The 22,309-nt window shown below is 39.1% G+C and overlaps 1 protein-coding gene across 7 annotated transcripts in view; it reads right to left on the reverse strand.

The window, feature by feature from the left end:
* The window catches only part of Mast4 (microtubule associated serine/threonine kinase family member 4), a 560,147-nt gene that overhangs the window by 348,101 nt on the left and 189,737 nt on the right, over nt 1-22,309 (reverse strand). For all 7 annotated transcript variants that reach the window (XM_074077368.1, XM_074077366.1, XM_074077365.1 and 4 more), the window contains exon 3: nt 22,181-22,305. In XM_074077368.1, coding sequence (XP_073933469.1) covers nt 22,181-22,305 — 125 coding nt within the window. The remainder of the gene's footprint in view (nt 1-22,180; nt 22,306-22,309) is intronic.

Genomic DNA, 22,309 nt, shown 5'->3' on the forward strand with positions numbered 1-22,309 from the left:
TTGGCTAATTCTCAGTGACCAAGCTGCATGTGCGCAGACACCATCTGTCTCTTGCCATGCCCAGGCTGGGATTCCTCAGCACCACTCCAGGGCAGCAGAGCGTTACTGACATCTCTCTCTCCAGTACTCAGAGACCAACAGTGAGGGAGCCCATGTGGTGGACAGAGAAGCCAATGTGAGCCACTGCTGCCTGGCAGATTCCCTGGGTCTTAGCCCAACTCCTGTGTATACTTGGCCCTCGGCTATTCCAGAAAGCCACCACCTTGAAAGGTCTTAGCACTGGGTTTCCTGCAAATAGTTACATGCAGAAGACCTGAGGGAATGGGCCTGTGGTCCTGCCAAGTGAGATCAGCATGATCATGACTTCTGTTTGCACAGCAGACTCTTCCAGGGAGCCCAGCAAAATCCTTCCCATCCCACTTAGCCAACCTCCCTTTTCTTCTCAAGTTCGGCCAGACATGTGGATTAAGATCTCTGCATTTGGTGGATTCCCCACCACAGTAGTTGGAGAGGAAAAAGGTAGAAGGAATTATGAACAGAGAGAACCTCCTTCTATATTCAATATCAGCAACACCAAAAGAGAAGACAGGCAGCCCATATGCTCCACATTGGGTGACAAATGATGCCTTGGTGGCACTCCCATTCATAGTTTTGGCCATGTTACCTGGCCACTTACTTGCTCATCAAACCCATTTCCTTTTATTTCTGGGTAGAACTGTTTCCAAGCCTCCCTTGCAGCTAGGTGTTGTTAGACTATGGAATCAGGCATATGTGAGCCACTTCTCAAGCTCTGGCCCAGTAGCATGCCCCATGCAATCCTACCCTCTCTAGATACCACATTTATTATCATGGCACTGACACTGAAGGGACCCTGGAAGTGACATAAAGGTAGCAGGACTTCTATCGGTCAGAGTCCCTGAATGATTGTGTGGACTAGAGCATGGCCCACCAAAATGGCCTATAGTTGAGGGAAACATAAACTATGTGTCAGGCCAGTGAGAACTCTGAGTGTATTTATCATGACAGCTAGCACTGATTTAACACAACCCAATGCATGTTACGTCATCCAGATTAAACCCTGGGAAAAGACTTACCTCACTAAGAACCACAATCACTCTCCAACTAAGAATAATGGCGGCCACATATTCTCACACTAGACATCATACAGGTCATGGCCTCAAGACTCTGGAGACTGGTCAAGCAATTCACACAATGGTGTTCCCTGTGATGACAGACCACTAAAACACACAGTAGACTTGTATATACTATCCTGAGAGATTTTCTGATTAAGCTAAAAAGCAAGCATTTAAGATGACGGTATATGGTTGATGGACTTCATATAGCCATATAAAACAGAACTAAGAAACCTCTTGCAATTGCTTTAAGTGGGTCAGGGAGGAGGTTTGGGGGAAGAGACAAAAGGGGCAATGTAAATAATGTACAATATAAGTCTAATCAGAATTGTCACTATGAATCCCCTTCTTCCCCCGTATAATGAATATATCCTAATAAAAAGTTATTTTAAAAAATTAGGGGTATATATTTTAATTGTACATAGGTTTTTTTTCTTTTTTTCTGGAACAGCTAATAAGTAACAAATAGTGATGGTTACCTTTATAGAGATGGATGAGAGGGGAGAAGTAGATCACATTTTAGTTAATACCATTTGGTATTCTTGGAATTTTCTAGTACTTCATTTATATTACATTTTATAACAATGTCAACAAGAGTAACAACAATGTTGTTTCTTTATCATACACCCCTGTATTAAAAACAATGTTACTGTTCAAATGTAAACCAGCAGCAATGAAGGAAGAATCATGTCAGCCAAATGACTGCTTCCTGTCTCCTCAGGGGAAAATTATTCCCCAAGTGAGGATGCCGGGTATGAGGTTGTGTTGATAGGCTGCCACTCATAGCCATACAGTTCTGGATTTGTACTGGTGACATGGGTGACCACCGTGGCCTCCCTCTGCTTTATGGCAAGAGTATTTCTGACTCGTGATCACTGTAGAAATGCCTTAACAGCCAGCTCTTCCAGATGAATTACACGCTTTCCCCTCTGAGTCCAAAGCTATCTGTTTATACATGACATGGGGGGCAGGGAACTTCAGTTTTACACTCTGAGAAAGGCATCAAGAACAACAGCAGCAATTAAAAAAAAAAAAAACCCACAGGGTGATGGAGTCATATTGATGCAGACACAAAAGCACAGTTTAGTGGGTCTATAGTTGGGAAAGAGCTCTCCTAAGCCCAGGAAAAATTCTGAGTGTCATTTTTAGGATATCCCTCAATAAAGAAATACCTCTTCAACTTGCATGATTCCCAATAATATACAAAAATACTTCTTGGTATTTAGAGCCTGCCTCATCTCTTTTATTGGGCTTCAATTCTACGGTGGTGAAGAAAGGGCTGTCCCGGGACAAAGAGGCACATCCAGCCTAATGCAGGCATGCACTGCCCTGGATTTTGTTAAAACAACTGAATACAATTCCACTGGGACAAAGAAGTGAAGGCATAGAGAGAATATGTTTAATATTCTGAGATAAGTGTTTGTGCTACGGTATCGGACTCCAAAGAGGATGCTGTGAGAGTGAAGGTCATGGGTGCCCACACATACAAAGACCTCATCTTGCCCCAATGGAAGATGCAAAGTCAAGACTCTGCCAGGCTTCAAGGGATCCAAAGTTTCATGGGGGAACATATGCAGTGAAAAAACAAAAGGGAGTATGGCTCCGTGACAGAGCACTTGTTCAGCACGCTCAAGGTCCTGGGTGCCATCCCTAGCACACACAAAAATAAAAATTAAAAAAAAGACAATTAGGCAAACATTCCAACATTATATATATATTATATTTCAAATGCTAAACACTCTTCTACACTGAATTTCAACTCTGCATTATCTCCAGCTTTAAAGCCTTCTGAACAGAAAACAACCTAATTTATTTGATCTGGGGCTGTATATTCCATACCAATGTTCACTGGAGTCATCAAAAACCAAAACAGAGCTTCACATGCCAGAGGGGCTGCCCAGCCTGCACATACATACCAACTCAAGACTCGATCCTGCTCTTTCACATTTTAGCAGCAAGACACATGACCAGTCCTCTATGGAATTACTAGCCAAAAACCTCAGGCTGCATTTTTAAAGCAAGGTTCTTCACACCAAAACTCCACTGGGCTGAACATGCCTGAATCATTAAATTCCTGGCTCTGGCTTGGCAAAATAAAGACTATGACAGAGAAGCCAGGAAAAGGAGTCGTTTGGCAACTATCTACTGAATTCAAAACTCACCTGAAAACAGGAGAGACGCCAAGGGAGATGTGTGTGGCAAAGAGCAGGTAACATAGTACACATCCTCCTCCTGACAACAGTCAACCATTCTTTTCTGGTGTAGCCTGGAGGCACAGGGAGGTAGATGCTGCCACCTAGAGATATCTAAGGATATGGGCTTTGATATCAAGCAGCTGACATGAAAGCACTGATGCAGGAGCTATCAGCTTCCTGAGGTTTCCATTCTTTCAGGAACCAGGTCTCTACTTGTTTGAGGAGAGGGCAAGGGCCCCCACAGTTCCTGAGCATAAAATGCAAATTCCCCTGTTAGGGGAAATGGGGAAACAGAACAAGGAATTAGAAGACTGAGAGGGAAGAGATCAAATAAATATTTTTTTTTAAATGAAGAAAAGACAAGAGGATGGGTAGCCATAGTGAGGCATGTCACCAGGGACAAAGGGTTACACCTCCGGAATCCCTTGGAGTTCCAGAGTTATGATCTACAGAACAGGACAATGAGGTTAGAGAGAAAGCCGCAGGGAGGAATTACAATCAGACAGGTAAGAAAATCAAGGAAATATGAAACTCAGCCCAGGCCTGGCATCTGGGGGGAAACAAGAATTGTGAGTAATGAAAAAGTGTGCATTTGCAGTCAAAAGTTACCAGGACATACAAAAATCTAAAGGAAATCCATGTTCAGAGGAAAGATGTTATGCATAAAAGAAAACTTTCTATTGGAATTCATCTTCTAATAGAAAATAGTTAAACTTTGTATTTTTAAAATACAAAATCACAGACAGGTTCTCCCCGGGTTTCCCACCTGATGAACTGAATCTATAATCCTGAGAAAGGAAACTAAATTAAGCTCTACTTGATCAAACACATGATTTTATCTGCTCTGATAATGGATTCCCAGTCTCTCCTTCTTAATGAAAAGCTTTCAGCACGGACAGGGGACAGATAGATGATGGCCATAATTTAGACACAAGTTTGTGACATGCATCAGCTTTATGGGACAGGTTCCCACTTTAGTGAGAACTCTTGCCATCAGCAACTTCAGCTGCATCCAGTTAATTTCATATCAAATGCAGATTTGTTTAAAATGCCAAACGAGTGGGGCCCATTCAATCCTGCCCAAGCCCCTCCCTGCTCTGACAGGACTGCAAGTTCAAGGGTTGCCAGTGTGATGGATGAGAGGAATTACTCCTGGTCTGCTGTCAGTACCGATCCCCCTCCGAGCACATCTTTTCATCAGCACAGGAGGCAAAAGGTGTTCTGAATAACTCAGGACTGAGAGAGTTTGGGGAAACATCTCGTCCCAGCAAAGAGGTATAGTTGTTCCCGTTGTACTTCCCTTTTAGTTGGCTCTTATGGCACTGTCAGTAAGAAAAAGTTCCCCTAACAGAGATCATCTCTAAAGCTAGTCTGGCAGTTGGTGGCACTCACAAGTGTACAACTACAAGTGAAGAGGAAGCCAAGTGTCTGCCTTCATCAAAGCCAAGCAGAGCCCCTGTGACAGGTAAAGAAGGAAGATCAGGGTGGCTGGCCTTACAGTCCCAGCCTTGGTCTATGAAACTATCCTCAATCTCAGGAGACCTGCTCCCTCTGATTCAGTCTCTCAGGCCAGAGGCAGTAGCAACCAGTCCCAATCCAGACAGTAGCAAGGACCAGGATTCTGTGTGTAGGACCAGTCACATCAGTGCCCTGAAGCTGCTCAGAGCACAGAGCAGGAGGGGTACATGAACACCCCAGAGAACAAACAGTCCCTTCCCCCTTAATAGCCCACAAGGACTCTGATTTCACAAAAGTAGCTGCTTTTCAACAGTTTCACAAGGGACATGTTTTCCTCACTGAATGTCAAAGAAAACAAGGATGTTATTTCCAGAGATAGGAAAACATTAAAATGAAAGGAACTCTCTTAAATGTACACAAAAATAAATTTAACTACAAGAGTCATGAGGCTCCCCTACCAACTCTACTAGATAATAACTGACAGGAAACTACGGGAATTCAGTTACTTGATATAAATACAGGAAGACAATCAAATCAAAGCAACAGAATGGAGTCAAGACATGGACCCTTAACATGCTTGGAAATTTAATATAGACTAAAGGTAGTAGTATAGATTAGGGAGAAAAAGAGAAGCTATTGAATAATAGTGCTGGCATAACTAGTGGGCCACATAAAGAGTAAAAAGTGGAAATGCTCCTTTACTCCTTAATAAAAAAAATAAGTCCCAGATGGAGGTCTAAAATTAAAATTAACTCATAAAGATACCAGAAGAAAATATGGGATAACATTGTTAGAATCAAGGAAGAAAATACACATTTCTAAGCATGACATCAAATCCAGAAGTCACTCAGCATTAGTAGTAAAACCTCTGACAAAACCAATTAAGGGGGGGAAAAACCTCTGACAAAACCAATTAAGGGGGGGGAAAGTCCCTAAAAATGTAAAAGTCCAGGTGTGGGGGCTCACACTTGGGAGGTGGAAATTGAGAAGATTGTGTTTCAAAGACAGCTTAGGTAAAAAGTTAGCAAGATCCCACTTCAACAAACAAGGAATGTGTAGTACAGGAAGCATAGGTAGGAGGAATGAGGCCAGCCCCAGGTAAAAATGTCAGACCCCACCTGAAAAATAGCCAAAGCCAAAAATGTACATGGCTCAAGTGGTAGAGCTTCTGTTTAGCAAGCATGAGGCCATGAGTTTAAACCTCAGTACTGTAAAAGAAAGAAAGAGAGGGAGAAAGGGAGAGAGGGAGCGAGGGAGAGAGAGAGGGACAGAGGGAAGGAAAGACAGAGAGAAGTTATAAAGATTGGAAAAATAAAAAACAAAGCTGATATTTTTTGTAGATCGTCATTGTCTACCACCCCTCCAAATCTATTGGTAAGAATCAATAAAAAAAATTACCGAACCTGACTAATTTAAAAAGTAACATGTAAAAGCTATTGGATCCCTACTATACTTTAGTTTGTAGTAGAAATGTTTAGTTTTAAAGGATATTATTTAAAATTCCTAAGAATAAATCTAACAAAGGATGTTCAAATTTTTTCTGTAAAAAAAAAAAAAACCTTATTAAAAACATTTTAAAAGCCCTAAGTTAATAGAGCTGTATACCATGTCCTAGAATAGCAAACTCAACACTGTATAAATGTCGATTTCCTCAAATTGATCTACAGATTTAATGCAATTTTAATCAAAATCTCAATCAGCTTGCAGAATTTCACAAGCAAATTTATGTGGAAGATAAAGGTGCCAAAAAGCACTAACACTCTGAAAGAACCACAACAGCACAGGGAATGATATTGACCAGTTAGTTATTAAGACTTGTGATGAGATTACAATAATTAAGACATGGGCATAGGGACAGACAGACCAATTACAGAGCAGCATGCTCAGGAACAGAATCATGTACATAGAGAAACAGAGCACCAGTACTGGCTCCTTGCTCTGTTATGAATTACGTCCTTGAATTGTTACAAACATGTTGTCAGGATCGATCAGTTCCATTTACTAATGGAGACACCATGACTCCATGAGGTTAAATGACAATTCTCCAAATTACACAACCAAGAAATGTCATTACTAGGATTTAATCCTAAATTTTCCAAACTCAAACATGCCAGACCTTTTTAACATCTGTATATTTTTAAGAACAGTTAGTAAATAAAGCAAGACAAAGGGCCTGAGTGCTAAGCCCCGGAAATACTAAATAAAAAACGTAGCTAAAAACTAGGCAGAACATGGCACATGCAAGAAAATTATGCACTGATGGCTTTACAGGCAGCATTCAGAACAGTCATGAAAGAAGGGCTAAGAAGAAACATTCTTCTCTTCTAAGAACCTCACTCTCAACCCATACCATGAGTCCACTTAATTGACAACAGTAGGCTATGTGTGTCCTAGAGAACTAAGGTCATCGCACTGAGAGTGGTCAGATGATTTCTGTGGTCACAATTAGAAACAAAAAGAAAACAATCCACACACACACACAAATTAGGAGACAAACACTCACACCAATATCCTCAACAGAAGCAAAATTATACTCAAAGCTCTAAAATACTACAGAAACCAAAACAGTGTCTCTGTGCAGATGTGGCCCCCAAATCATCAGATAGAGCCACATCAAACACTTCACGTATGCAGGAAATGATAAGGATTTAAAGTCAACATAGAAATGCTATTTTGAAAAGAACTATAACAGGGTAAGTTAGGAACACCAGGTCCCATAAAGTTTGTTTCCAAAGAGCCATCATTCTGTGGCTGGGCTCTCAAATGCTTAGTTTAGTTATGTGCAATTCCTATTAAAATGTTTTATGTTCTCGGCTCACTTAATAGCTTGGTTTTTCTAGTAGTTTGTTTACGCTTAGCCTCCATGAATACAGAGAGAATCATGCTTTAAATAAAAATGAAATACAAGAAAAATGGCATTTTCAAGAATGGAACTCAAATTAAAATCTAAATTGCAAATCATCTAACATGTATAAGAAAGCTAAATTAGAACTCCAAGAAATGCTGAAAGGGAATATATTTTTGAGGATCATAAACCAAAGGATAATATTAATTGCAGTAAGAAGACTTATTTAAATGAAAAGCCTAAAAACAAGGATTTCATAAGCAATGGTCCTAATTTATATGCTTAACATGCTAACATTTGTTACTTTCTTTTACACAGCTAACCAATTAGGGTGCATTTCTAAAGAACCAATTTTATTTGCTGGCAATTATTTGTAATCTTAGCCCTAATTCTGAAGCTTTTCAAGCAACAAATGAATGTCTTACATCTGAGAAGAAAGCACAGAAAGTGATGGTATGATGTTTGGACACATGCAATTACTGCTATATTACATTCTAATTAACAGAATTACCGTTGAAGTAGTCCTTATAATAACAATCCCCCCTTGTGTAAATTTAGTGGCAGCTGATGACAGGTTTAACAGAGATCTGTTATTCCTTCCACTTAAAAGTAAAATAAAATAAGCCTTTTCAGAAAAAAAGAAAGAAAGAAAGAAAGAAAAAAGGCAGCCTCCCTGAATACTCAATACTCCTTTTAATCAAAAAAAGCTGTGTTCTAGAAGGTCTAGAAGACAGATCTTATTGTTTATTCCAAGAGTCTATAAAGTGGAACTTGGGAACCACAATATACTCAACTCAAGTTGAGGGGAAAAATTGGAACTTCCCTTTGCAGTGTTTAATCTTTTTGTTGTTGTTGATTTTAAAACTTTTCTCAAGTTGATATTCAGGCTGAAACTCAATGTATATGCACCAGAGTTGATGGTTAAAAGATTTCCTTACAATTGACAAATAGGGCTCAAAACCCCTCCAAGTATACTCTATCTCCCCCATCACCCACTCCAGGTCTCCCCAGACCTCTCCATGATATGGGAACTAAATGGTTACCAGCTGGTGAACTCCTTTCTCCAGATACCTGCTGAAACCTTACAGTCATGTTCTCACTAATGATTTTCTAGCGGAGACCTACAGGCATATTTAAAAAAATGTAACACTACATGCAAGTTCATGAAAATCACTTCAAAATGAATCCAGATATAAAGGATGCATACTCAGAAATGTTTTATTGATGGGCTGAGCCAGCAAAAATCTTAGTGGTCCAAGAGGCATCCCCTAAATGTGCTATACCTAGGCAAATAACAAACAAAATTTGGCAAAAGAAAAAAAAGGGTGATGGTGAAAATATTAGCAATATTTTCAGTAAAAAAGATACTACTGTTTTAAAGATCCAGATATATAGGCACTGAGGTAAGAGGTATGCAAAATGTCAATTCCAAAGAAAGCAAGACTTCTGTTCAAGTCATAGTTTTGACACAAAAAGAAGATTTATGAAGGCCAGGATCCTGATTAAGTCTTTTGTGTCAGTCAATGAGAGGAATTAGAAGAATGAAGTTGGCCAGGCATTTTGGTGCACACCTATAATCCCAGCACTCAGGAGGCTAAGGAAAGATCAGGAGTTCCAGGCCAGCTTGAGCTACATAACCTGACTCTGTCTCATTTAAAAAAAAAAAATGAAGTTAATGTTTACTTCATGTTGAAGATGTCATCCTTCTCCATGATTTCAAGAAAGCTTTACACCTTATAAATAATCTCACAGAAAACATGGTAAACCTGCAGCTATCTGAAAATCATTATAGAGGAGATGATCTTTACAAAGCAGCTTCATCAATGCTTTAAGCTCCAAGCTTCAGGTACGCATTTAATAAAACTTAAATTCCCTATTTAATTAATTAATACATCAGTCCCTCTTGTCCATGATGATAATAATTAACATTTACTATGCTTCTTACGTGCTCCAGTAGATGTCCTCACATGTTTGATCTCACTTGGTTCTGGCAATGACTACATACAACCTAATATCCCCACGGCTCAGAGGCATGGAAAGGTTAATGCCTTGGTCAAAGTCATGCATCTAACAAGTGGTATAGTCAAGATTCCAATCCAGGCAACCAGGCTCTGGAGCTTATGCTCTTAAACATCTTGAAACTGCCTATAATAATTAAATTCTAAATCAAGTGCTTTTAAAAGTGATCACAATTTAGATAAGGGCCACAGCAGAGTGCAGGCTCTCTTGTCAAGGAGAGAGAGGTGACTTAAGTTCTGTTATACACATAAAATTTTCCAATTGCAGAACTCATTCTCAAAAAGCAAAGCCCTAAAACGTCAATGAAGATACAGGGAGCTATTGTGGGCATAACCAAATATAAGCACATGATGGTTTATTAAGAGTCTTTTTAAAAAGCCAACACAAATATCCTAGACTCACATCTTCATCAGCTCAGTTAATTTTCCTGGACTCTTCAGACAATCAAGCCATCTGAGGATGACAAGGAAGGGGGAGAAGACAAGCAAGGTGACCCTTGCATTCTATATAACAATGTAACAAATGCTTTGATTCAGATATATACAATTCAAAGGAGGTCACCCAGACTAGGTGAGGTGGGTGAGGAGGTCAGGGAAGAGGAAGTACATGAGATACAGTGCAGACTGGTGTTAGCCAGGCAAACAGAAGAGAGTTGTGTAGAGACATGTTTTCTTTCCGGAACAAGGAAGGGCATGGGAAGAGGAGTCTGATGCCCTTTGAGGAATGGTAGGTGGTTCACTAGGCAAAAGTTGCTTTGTCAAACTTTGGACACATTTATATATGTAAAACTCCTGACTTTCCATCAAGTGAATTTGTCAAGGGAAGGGGCGCTTTCCAGAAAATGGGGTTTTGAAGAGCAAAAGTTTCTTCATGACTTTTAGAGTTTTGTAGAAAAGAGAGACAGAATAATGTTACTGGTTCACATTATTTATCTGGCTAAAACCTCTCACTGCACGTGTCTGAGAACCAAGAAAAAATGACTAGTGTACACTTACACAAACCAATAAGGAATGAAAGAGACATATCCAGCTGAGGACTCGCATGTGCAAAACATGGGAGGAGGTGTCTGTGATCAAAGAAAAACAGGATGGCTTCATGCAATGAAGGGATAGTTCAGAACTCAGAGGTCTAGAAAAGGCACTAGTCCCTGCAAAAAGAATGATAAGTGTATACCCATTTTCTTGGGATATGTGTGTGTGTGTATATATATATATATATATATATATATACATATATATATATATATATTCTTGAAGATAGTACATATGTGTATTATATATATATGTGTGTGTATATAATGGCAATATCTATCTTCTATTCTCAGCCTGATTAGGATATACACCAGCCAAATCAAGTTTTAATGGTGGATCATACTGGATAGAAAGAAAGGTATGAAGATGAAGATAGATAAAAGAAACACAGAAGGAAGAGAAGTCAGGGTAACAAACTAACAGAAGCACTGGGGCTTAGGATGAAAATCATTCCTAGTGTGAGGTCAGAATTATCAAAACTTGAGCCTGGGCTTTTTGCAAGTTATTTACAAAAATGTTCTCCAATATTAAGCATCCAAGGTTTAAAGCTTTTGTTGCTGTTAAAAATAGAAGCTGACATCCCCTGAACAATAAAAGAAAGGATTTAGTATATCACAAATAGTTAGGATGGGCTTTGCCATTCTGCTCTATTCTTCATCTAAAAGCAAATTATACAGTACTAGATCATGAAGAAAAGACCTCACAGCCATGTAGGCTACTACTAACATTTAGTCATTGAATCGAACAAAAATGCAGACTTAATTTTCTTTTGACTAAAATATGTGAAGACACTTCCCCGCTTGGAGATTTCCTAAATAAAAAGGAAACACTTGATTGGGTGATTGGGTGATGCCAAGATGGATGATGCTGCTATTCCAGGATTCCATGTAGGTCAGAAATCGTTCTATCACTGATGGTTCAGGAACTTGTGCATTTTTGCGTGGTCCTCTGTCTTCCTAACTATCCTAACAACACCACATAAGAAGGAATACATTGCCCCTACACTTTCACCTGTTTTGCCATCCTACCCCATTTCACTATGTACTTAGGTCCACTATGCTTTGTCGCTTGCCTAAACAAAACCTATGCAATTTTAAAATCTCAGTTCAGGGTGTAATACTTTTCCAAAACTCTACAGCCCAAGTCATTCCTCTGCTTCCATAAACAATCCAGCTACAAACAATCCACTCTGCTCTGATTTCTCAGAAGTCCTCTTTCCCAGGTTTATAACCCTTCAAAAACAAGAACATATGTTATGCATTTCTACAAAGGCTCTGATACTAGTTGCACAGTAGGGACTCCATTAATCCATTAGTAGTCAACTAAGTGAAAAATAAGCATGATGGGGAGTACACTGATTCAGAATCCAAAACCAGATTGACGCTTCAGGTGCCAACAAGTTAGGAGTAAGTATAATTACTGCTACAATTACTGATACTTCTCGTTACATCTAGAAAAATAAGGTAGGAAAGATTTTGGTCATGTTGTTTTCTCAGAGATTTCCTAAGAAGCCTATGAAATAAAGTAAGTATTCATTTCCCAAAGACAGGAAATATTATATCCTAACACCTTCCCTCTCAGGTACTGCTGTCTAATTAGTTTGGGTTTCTGGGTTTCTTCTGAGCTGCAAAGTCATTTTGAGAAAAAATGGATAAATAGGCAAGGTAGATAGTTTACTGTGAAAACAAAGGCATGCCAGAAATATTAAGCTGTCTCACCCGAAGGGTCCCCCCTCTGCCCACTGGCAGCTTCCACCACTGCACCAAGAGGCATCTCCATAATGGTGGCCGTCACTGCTTCACCACTTTAAACTCAGTCATCCCCTACACAGAAACCAATAAAGTCCTTGATAGCCTGACCATTCAGCTAGGCTGAGCTCCAGAAAACAGCACAGTTGGAGCCTTGGAAAACTATGAAACTTAGAATCAAAACCTCCTCAACATTCGTTAATAAACAACCATTTTCTGCATACTAACTACATACCACACACTGTCCAGGGTGCTAAAGAAACAGTGAGGATTAAGACAGTTGTGGAGTGAGCAATTTACCTCCCCATAGATCATCTCTTTGTACCTGGAAGGCAAGTTGACTGGCTCCTACAGAAGACACCAGTTGGGTAAACAGGTAACAAACAAAATCAAAGCTTTAATACGCCCCCTACACACACACACAAACACACACATACACATGCACAGTACTGTTGCTAAAAATATGTTTTGCTCCCCTCTATGATGGTAAGCAACTGACAGAGGACATGCATTTGTATTCTTTAAATACCACAGGATATGTACAGAAACCATTCACCTCACTGACTTTCTCAAACTCCCTTGATGATGAGAAGTGCACACCTGACTGGTCTGTCCCTGGCACACCCACACAGGGAGTTGCTCTGTCAGGTGTCCCATCCTTCCCAGGAAGGACAGCACAATCATAAGTAAATGGATACTTTCTAATCTTTGCAAAATGAATAGAAAAGGCTGAGACATAGGAAGTTTTAAGTGACTACTCTGGGTGGAATTTCAATTTAGAAAATAATCTCTCCCCAAACAGTCCTTCCTTCATTCCTAGGCTTTATTGTGACGCCTTCCTGTGTTGCTTCCTAACTATACCACAGCCACCCAAACACAGTTAGTGTAAGGATACACATGGAGCATCTCTTCACAGAGGTAGTAGTGGGATTACAGTGAGGATTTTATAGTACACTTTTAAGCTGATCTTTGATTTACAGACTCGTGTTAAACCAGCTACTCTGTGGAAGGACCCAGGTGAGCCCATAATGAGATTTATCTTTGTGGATTAGGCCTGACCTGTAATATTCTGCTCAGGGCTCCCTATTGCTTTTTCAACACTGAGTTATGAAAATTCATCCCTTCACTATAAACAGAAGCTAGCTCAGAGGGTAATAACTATGAGATGTATTACTCCTGGAACACAGCACTCCTGAGACGCTGACTGTAATGTCCACGCTGAGGGCACTATTTCACAATTGAGATTACTATTTTCCAGATGAAACAAACATTCCCAACTGTGGAGTAATCACACTCAGCAGTTCCTGTGTCCCAGGAGCAGTTCAGGTTACCAACAGTTGGTATGGTAAGCTGATTTAGGGAATGGAAGGATGATGGTTTGGGAGGAAACAAAATAATCCTATTACCATTAGGATAACCCTAACTTCATGTTGGCTTTATCTGCTGGCTTTAGTACAAGAGTTTAGTGTCCCCAATAGTTACGTTAACTTCATTAAAACATACATTTAAAAGAGTAATTATTTTTCACACACACACACACACACACACAAAACAGAGTAATTTTCTTTTTCAAAGAGAAAGACAGTATTAACTGTTGGCTAGAGTATATATATTTGCCCAATACATAGAAGGATGAATTTGAACAGGATTCCTAGAAACACCAGATCAAGAGCTATGGGGAACTTCAACAATCCTCATTTGTTTTGCCCCACTGATTCCAATGTAAGAGTTTTCCCCAGGAAATAATTTGTGGTGAACAAGGACTTGGGTGGGTTTGTTTGTTTATTTATTTATTTATTTATTTATTTATTTATTTTGAGCCAGGGTCTTGCTAGATAGCCCAGACTGTCCTCAAACACACATGAGCCTGGGCTGCCAAATTCATGATTCTCGTACTTAGCCTCCCAACTACCAAGATCATAGGCCTGTACCAATACACGTGGCTAACAAGGACTCCTCAAAAGTCTACTCATACCATTATTTGCAGTAGGAAAAACCTGGAATAACCTAAAGAGGAAAACAGTTTAATAAATTGTGATAGAACCAAGTACTCGAATACTATGTAGCCTTTAAATTGAGTCACAATGGCTATGGAGAAATGCCAATTCACCACTTTGATAAGTAATTTATCCAAGGACATTGAATCATTCCTCCATCAATATTTAACACACACGGTCTTGGAGTTAACTAGTTAGACTTTAGATCAGGTTTTTGTTTTTGAGATATAAGGCTAATGAAGTATTGATATAATATTGAATGACTGCAAATAAAAGTCTGTACCCTAAATAAGTGCTGGCATTATGTCTCTATAATCTGAATGAATTAAAAAAGAAAAACTACACTTTTGCATATGCTTAAAATTTTCCCTGACTCCTCATAATGCACTTTTGCAAAAGAAAGATGAATATTCATCAAGGCTCTTTGAATATATTACAGCTTAAATAGTTTGGTTTTAATATTTATGGTACATCATGAAATATAATTTTTCCATTAAAAGAAGTGGATATGATATCAAAAGACAGCCACTGAAGATACAGAAAATGATACCACTTAACCTAATATTCAAACATTGAAAAACAGTACTTGAAAGCACCTTTCTCATTCAAAAAAGTACTCTAGAAAGGTATCTTCCAAAGTGTTCAATTGGTGAACTTTGAGCAAAGATGAAGAACAAAAAAACAACAAGCAAGTCCACTAAAAAGGACAAGGATAGGAAAAAAATCAAACCATCTGAAGGAAACATGCTTGTTCTGCTGACAATACATCCTAGCTAAGCCTTGCTCACTCACATCCTCCAAGAAACACTCCTCCTACCAATCTCAGGAACACTGATGGTTTCTTCAGTGACAGGCATGGTGCAAAGCACTACACAAGAGTCTGCTCACTTAAGCAACCCTCACAATAACCTTCTAACATTAGGAGAATCATTTAATTCCACTTCACGGATAGAAAAACTGAGGCTCACCCAGCCCTAGGTGAAGCTAAGCGGTGGAATCTGGAGGTGATCTCAGGCAGTCTGTGTTTTTAACCACTCTGCTTTCTTCTTCATACTCATTTTCCAACTGAACAACTAGAGCTTAATTCTTGAATACAGTTTCCACAGATAGTTTCCTTAGCTTGAAGAACAGCCTCTCATGTAGCCTAAATAATATAAACAAAAAATCATAACATATTAAAAACAAAAATAAGCAAACATACAAGTATCAGTTCCAGGGCACTAAGAAAAGAAATACATTTGTTTATACATTCAACAAGTTCAATGAGCACCAACTTTGTACCAGATACTATACAAGGCACTGGGGAAATAACAGGCAAAACAGAAAAGAAATATCTGTGCATTCATGAAACAGAGTGGTAAGAAGTATGTAGACAACCCTCCTTATTCATGGGATCCAGATCCATAGATTCGAATGACCACAGATTTTAAAATATTTGAATATTCATATTGCGCATGCACAGACTTTTTCTTGTCACTATCCTGAAACCAGTGTCACAGCTGCTTATACAGCATTAATATTGCATTAGGTACCACAGGCAATCTAGAGAGGATATAAAGTATACACGAGGATGGTCAATGATGATATAAAATAACACACCATTTACATAGGGACTTGAGCAACCACAGATTTTGGTATTCAAAGGAGTCCTGGAATCAATCCCCCACGAACACTGAGGGAAAACTGTAAATAAAATAAGCAGATGATACTGATATGGTATGCTTGAAGGCAATGAAGCCATGCTAGAAAACGGAAGAAGTGGGGTGTGTAGCACACAATAGAGGGAAAAGCTTCAAACAGATGGTTTCATGAGAAAGAACATGAACGGGACCTTCACATGACCAAAACAGATGAGGCACACGATTCAACCAAAAACAACTGGAGGAAAAAAACTGCCAACTAATTTTCACAGTGTTTCTGCCATCCATCTATTACACCAACATACAAAGGCAGTGAGTATTTCTTATGATGGCTACACACAGCATTTCTAAACTTCAGTCATCAAGCTTACAAGCTTATTTTCCTACCAAGAAATAAGTTACAACTGGTCCTTGCTTTTGCCTCCTGAAATTTCCATCTTTCTTGCCAGAAAGCAGCATCTGTACAAATCCCCTGCTTCTGACGACTATGACTTCTTTGATAAACTACCCATGTGTGTGGGGAGAGACAGAAAGATGGAGGAAGCAAATGGGAAAATGAGTTTTCCCCTCTTCAGATTAATGTATATGAAGTATACATCTGACACTTCATCAGCACTCCCGGCTGGTGTCCCAGCAGGCGGACACTGGCTGAGCATGTATTCTGCCAGCCACCAGGCTACTTAGGATGAATTGGCAACATGCCATTTATCTGAAATGCCCAAAGTGTCTGGGAGAGAGAACACAACTACATTTAGCATTGCCAAGCAAAACTAGATACTTCAGGCTAGGAATTAATCTCCTCCTTAAGAAGGTAGTTAGCAGTACCTTCAAGTTTGCCTGTGGCATTTAAATCACTACAGGTCATGCATTTACTAAAATTCATGCCTACCAAATCACGAGGCCTTCATTTATACCTTACCAACATATTAACATCTCTCAGTGAACGGTCTACAGTTTTCTGAAATATATGCTATCGCAATGGAGCATGGAATTCTGTCACACCACTGGTGATACTGTCATTTGGACATAGGCCAGCTTGATTCCTTTTTTTCCTAATTCCTCCATACTTGGACAAACATATTGCTTTAACTTAGTTATTCAATGAATCAACAAGATATTTAAACGGATGTGACTACATTTCTGCTTAAAAGCAGATTAATGAAAGTTCCTCGAATACAGACAATGATAGTATCTTCATAATTCTGACACTGTATTATTTGGGTGGCTGATGTAGAACTAAATAGGGCTGGGCCAATCCATGGATTCTGAGGCTGATCACAACTGTAAGATGGACACTGAGCAGCAGCAAGATCAGAGAGTATACAGATAGATGGTCTTCTGAGGCCACCCATTATAGCACGCAAAAGCACATTATCACTCTCACCTTGCAGCCAAAGGGATCTGTCACTTTTCCGTGAATAATTATTTGTTGTTTATTGATTTTTTAAATGTTTATTATTTTACTAGTTATTTTTTGTAATTTTTATTATGCTATTTGTTATTTATTGAATGACTCCTAGACGCAAGGCACTGTGCCTAGAGCAGTAGAAATAGCAGCCTCTTCAACAAAAACTGCTGGGAAAACTGGTTAGCAGTCTGCAAAAAACTGAAACTAGATCCATGTATATCACCCTATACCAAGATTAACTCAAAATGGATCAAGGATCTTAATATCAGACCCCAAACTCTTAAGTTGATACAAGAAAGAGTAGGAAATACTCTGGAGTTAGTAGGTATAGGTAAAAACTTTCTCAATGAAACCCCAGCAGCACAGCAACTAAGAGATAGCATAGATAAATGGGACCTCATAAAACTAAAAAGCTTCTGTTCATCAAAAGAAATGGTCTCTAAACTGAAGAGAACACCCACAGAGTGGGAGAAAATATTTGCCAATTATACATCAGACAAAGGACTGATAACCAGAATATATAGGGAACTTAAAAAACTAAATTCTCCCAAAACTAATGAACCAATAAAGAAATGGGCATGTGAACTAAACAGAACTTTCTCAAAAGAAGAAATTCAAATGGCCAGAAAACACATGAAAAAATGCTCACCATCTCTAGCAATAAAGGAAATGCAAATTAAAACCACACTAAGATTCCACCTCACCCCTGTTAGAATAGCCATCATCAGCAACACCACCAACAACAGGTGTTGGCGAGGATGCGGGGAAAAAGGAACCCTTTTACACTGTTGGTGGGAATGTAGACTAGTACAACCACTCTGGAAAAAAATTTGGAGGCTACTTAAAAAGATGGACATCGATCTACCATTTGATCCAGCAATACCACTCTTGGGGATATACCCAAAAGACTGTTACTCCAGAGGCACCTGCACATCCATGTTTATTGCGGCACTATTCACAATAGCCAAGTTATGGAAACAGCCAAGATGTCCCAGCACTGACGAATGGATTAAGAAAATGTGGTATCTATACACAATGGAATTTTATGCAGCCATGAAGAAGAACGAAATGTTATCATTCGCTGGTAAATGGATGGAATTGGAGAACATCATTCTGAGTGAGGTTAGCCTGGCTCAAAAGACCAAAAATCGTATGTTCTCCCTCATATGTGGACATTAGATCAAGGGCAAACACAACAAGGGGATTGGACTATGAGCACATGATAAAAGCGAGAGCACACAAGGGAGGGGTGAGGATAGGTAAGACACCTAAAAAACTAGCTAGCATTTGTTGCCCTTAACGCAGAGAAACTAAAGCAGATACCTTAAAGCAACTGAGGCCAATAGGAAAAGGGGACCAGGAACTAGAGAAAAGGTTAGATCAAAAAGAATTAACCTAGAAGGTAACACCCACACACAGGAAATCAATGTGAGTCAATGCCCTGTATAGCTATCCTTATCTCAACCAGCAAAACCCCTTGTTCCTTCCTATTATTGCTTATACTCTCTCTACAACAAAATTAGAGATAAGGGCAAAATAGTTTCTGCTGGGTATTGAGGGGGGGAGCGGGAGGGGGTGGAGTGGGTGGTAAGGGAGGGGGTGGGGGCAGGGGGGAGAAATGAACCAAGCCTTGTATGCACATATGAATAATAAAAGAAAAATGAAAAAAAAAAAAAAAAAAAAAAAGCTCTATCACAAAAAAAAAAAAAAAAAAAAGAAAATCAAGTCAGGTAAGAATTCTGCCCTCAAGTTGCTTATAGTCCAGTAGGGAAACATTGGGCATAAGCACAGTGAGCAACCACAAAGGGGAATCACGATAAACACTGAGGGAGTCGGGAAGGATGGCTTACATACAGCTCTAAGAGGGGGTTATGAGGTAAAGACAGTGGCCAGGATAGATCAATCAGGGAAGTATGCACAATGCAACATCAGCTTGTTTGGAAAAAAATGAAAGGACAAAAGGGTAAGAAAAGAAAAAGAGGAAAGAAAGTGAAAGAGCTCTGAAAGTTGTCTATTTTCATCTCTTTAACATCATTCTCTATCTAACCTATTAGCTATAATCAGCAGAGACAATTTAGATATAAACCAATCCAAACATGGTAGGAACATGAAACAGATTAAACTTTAATGCCTCTTCAGTTGTACGGTCCCACAAAGGGTACGAAGAGCTAGAAAATCCATAAATATGTACCAGAGTGGAATATCGAAATAAGTGCCCTGGCATAGCAATCTGGGCACATCTCAGCAGAACAAGGAAATCAAGATGGTTCTCTGCTTGGCATTCAGTCTTGACAATCTAGCAGTAAATGTATAACCCCATCTGGGCTTCTGTGTCCCAACTTACCCACAATATGATAATAACAGCAGGCTATTAAGATTGCTAGTATTTGGAGCTTTGTAAAACTTACAGGCCAACCAGCTAATAATTTAAAGAGAGTCTAGAGGGTACTGTACTCATGTTTTCTATTAATAGCTTTCCTTATTTTTGCATCCTATTCCCAAATACCTTAGGTTTTTCCTCATTGCATTTTAGCAATGAATAAATCAGTTTTCTGTGTCTGGGTATGTGACTACCAGACTTAGGTAATAAGATACAGTATTTTAGTGACAGTGTTATTTTAATCAGAATGATTTCCTTGATAACAAACATACAATATTACCATTTAAATGCTAAAAATGGTATGGTAGTGACTGAAAATCACTTCTGTCAAAAGAAATTATGAATTTTGAGGTGTTTTCCTCTTAAGATGCAAATGCTTACAGTAAAATAACCTGTTAACAAAATTCTCCAAGGAGAAAAAAGTCACTTTGGACTGGGAGACAGGATAGAGGAAAATGTTATCTATTGTCACTTGAGCCATATCTATAAAAATAAATTCCAGTATTTTCATGAGAGGAAAAAGATAAATTTTGGTTCAAGGGTAATAGTTTTGAAACAAAACATCCTAAAATAAACTTCTCTAGGATGATTATCCCACATATTCTGACACTTAAGTATTCTGAAAGTAGGATCAGGGAATTCCAGAGTTAAAATGGACTTCATACACTGTTTAATATGTTTTTCATCTTGCAGTTGCAGATGAAGTGATAAAATTTGAGAAACCAAGTGACTTGCTCAAGTTTACACAACCACTTAATAGTAAAAGCAGGACCATGAGCTAGACCGAAATCAAATCTCCCTCCGTGCATTATTGTATGATTCTCAAATACCCAACTTAATTTATTGGCAGTGGATAAAACTACAAGATACTATAACACACTGATTTACATTATTATTTAGATCTTCATCAACAAAAATGTGTAAAAACCTATTTCCATGCCATACAATTCTACCACCAATGCAAAAGTAAACTGTAACGCCTTCTAAGCTCAGTCAAAGGTCAAGGAAGAAAAAAGTAAGGTGCCCACAAACAACAACTGCAATTCTATTAAGCATCATAGTTAAAAAGAAAGGTCTGCAAATCTGTGCTACCAATATACAAATATTTATGCTGTGTGGCAACTGGTAAATGTGGAATGCTGTTGTTGGAGAAGTTCCTTTTATACATTTTTTAAAATTGTTTTGGCAGTGCAGGAGCTCAGACCCAGGGACTCACATAGCTAGGCAAATGCTCTACCACTGAGCTATACTGCTAGCCCCAACCAGTTTAATTATCACAGAAAATGGTCCTAGCAACAACCAACAGATGCTGCATGTAGAAGAAAAATTTTTTTATGAGAAGCATGTTTACATGGCTTATAAGTATCTTCCCATAGATTGCTTATATATTCCAAGAGAAAAAGTCATAACTACAGGGAAAACTGGGCCACACTTTGACTGGATGATCAAAATTAACATCATAGTGAGGGTCAGATGGATGGCAGAGCCTGCAAACATCATGCCTTGTGGATATATCACCAATACCTGATTCTGGTCTGGAATACAAAAACCTAGATCTCACCAGGGGAAACAGCAGGCAAACATAATATGAGAAATAGTCCATTAAAAAAGTCTCCAAAAATGTTAATGTCAGAAAAGCAAAGAAAGGCTGCAGAAACATCCCAACCTAAAGGAGGCTAAAGATATGAGTGATTAAACACAATGCATAACCACAGGTTGGATCCTACACTGGAGGAGGAAAAATGCTATAGAGGACATGACTGAGTTGACTGATAAAATTAAATACAGATGGCTGAGTAGATAACAGGATTGTGTCCACCACAAATTCACTCAAGCTGACAACTATGACAACAAAGAGCTATGATATATGTACAATGCACTCTCAAATAACTAAAAAAGTAACAGGTACATGTGTGTATGTACACATATACACACATACAAATACACATGTATTATACCCACAGAAAACAAACAATAAAGCAAATTGGGCAAGATATTACTTAATTGGATCTAGACATAGGATAAATTGGAGTGCTACGTATTTTTCTTATCCTTGTAAATTGTAAGTTGGAAATTGAAGTTTTCTTTAAAAAAGGAAAGATTTTCATTTCTTTGAGGTGAAGGACAGAGACAGCGCCAAACAGAAATACACAAAATCTGGGGTAGCAAAGGTAGAAATTAACCCTCTAAAAGCAAGAAATTTCACCACATCCATGCTTAATGTTACATGTAGGTAGGTTTAAATCTAATGAAATTTAATAAACCCAAATAGTTCCCAAGGGGATAGTGAGCTAGCGCCACCCAGACCCTCACACTGGACACTCACCAGGCTGGCAGTGAGTGAGGGCGCCGACTGGCCCAGCGCCTGGCTGCGCATGCGCATGAGGTTGGACGTCTCCGCGGAGGCTGGCCATGCCTGTCCTGCCACTGGGTTCGGAAGGAGGTACCTCCCTGT

The sequence above is a fragment of the Castor canadensis genome, chromosome 6, assembly GCF_047511655.1.
Source record: "Castor canadensis chromosome 6, mCasCan1.hap1v2, whole genome shotgun sequence".
NCBI lineage: Eukaryota > Metazoa > Chordata > Mammalia > Rodentia > Castoridae > Castor > Castor canadensis.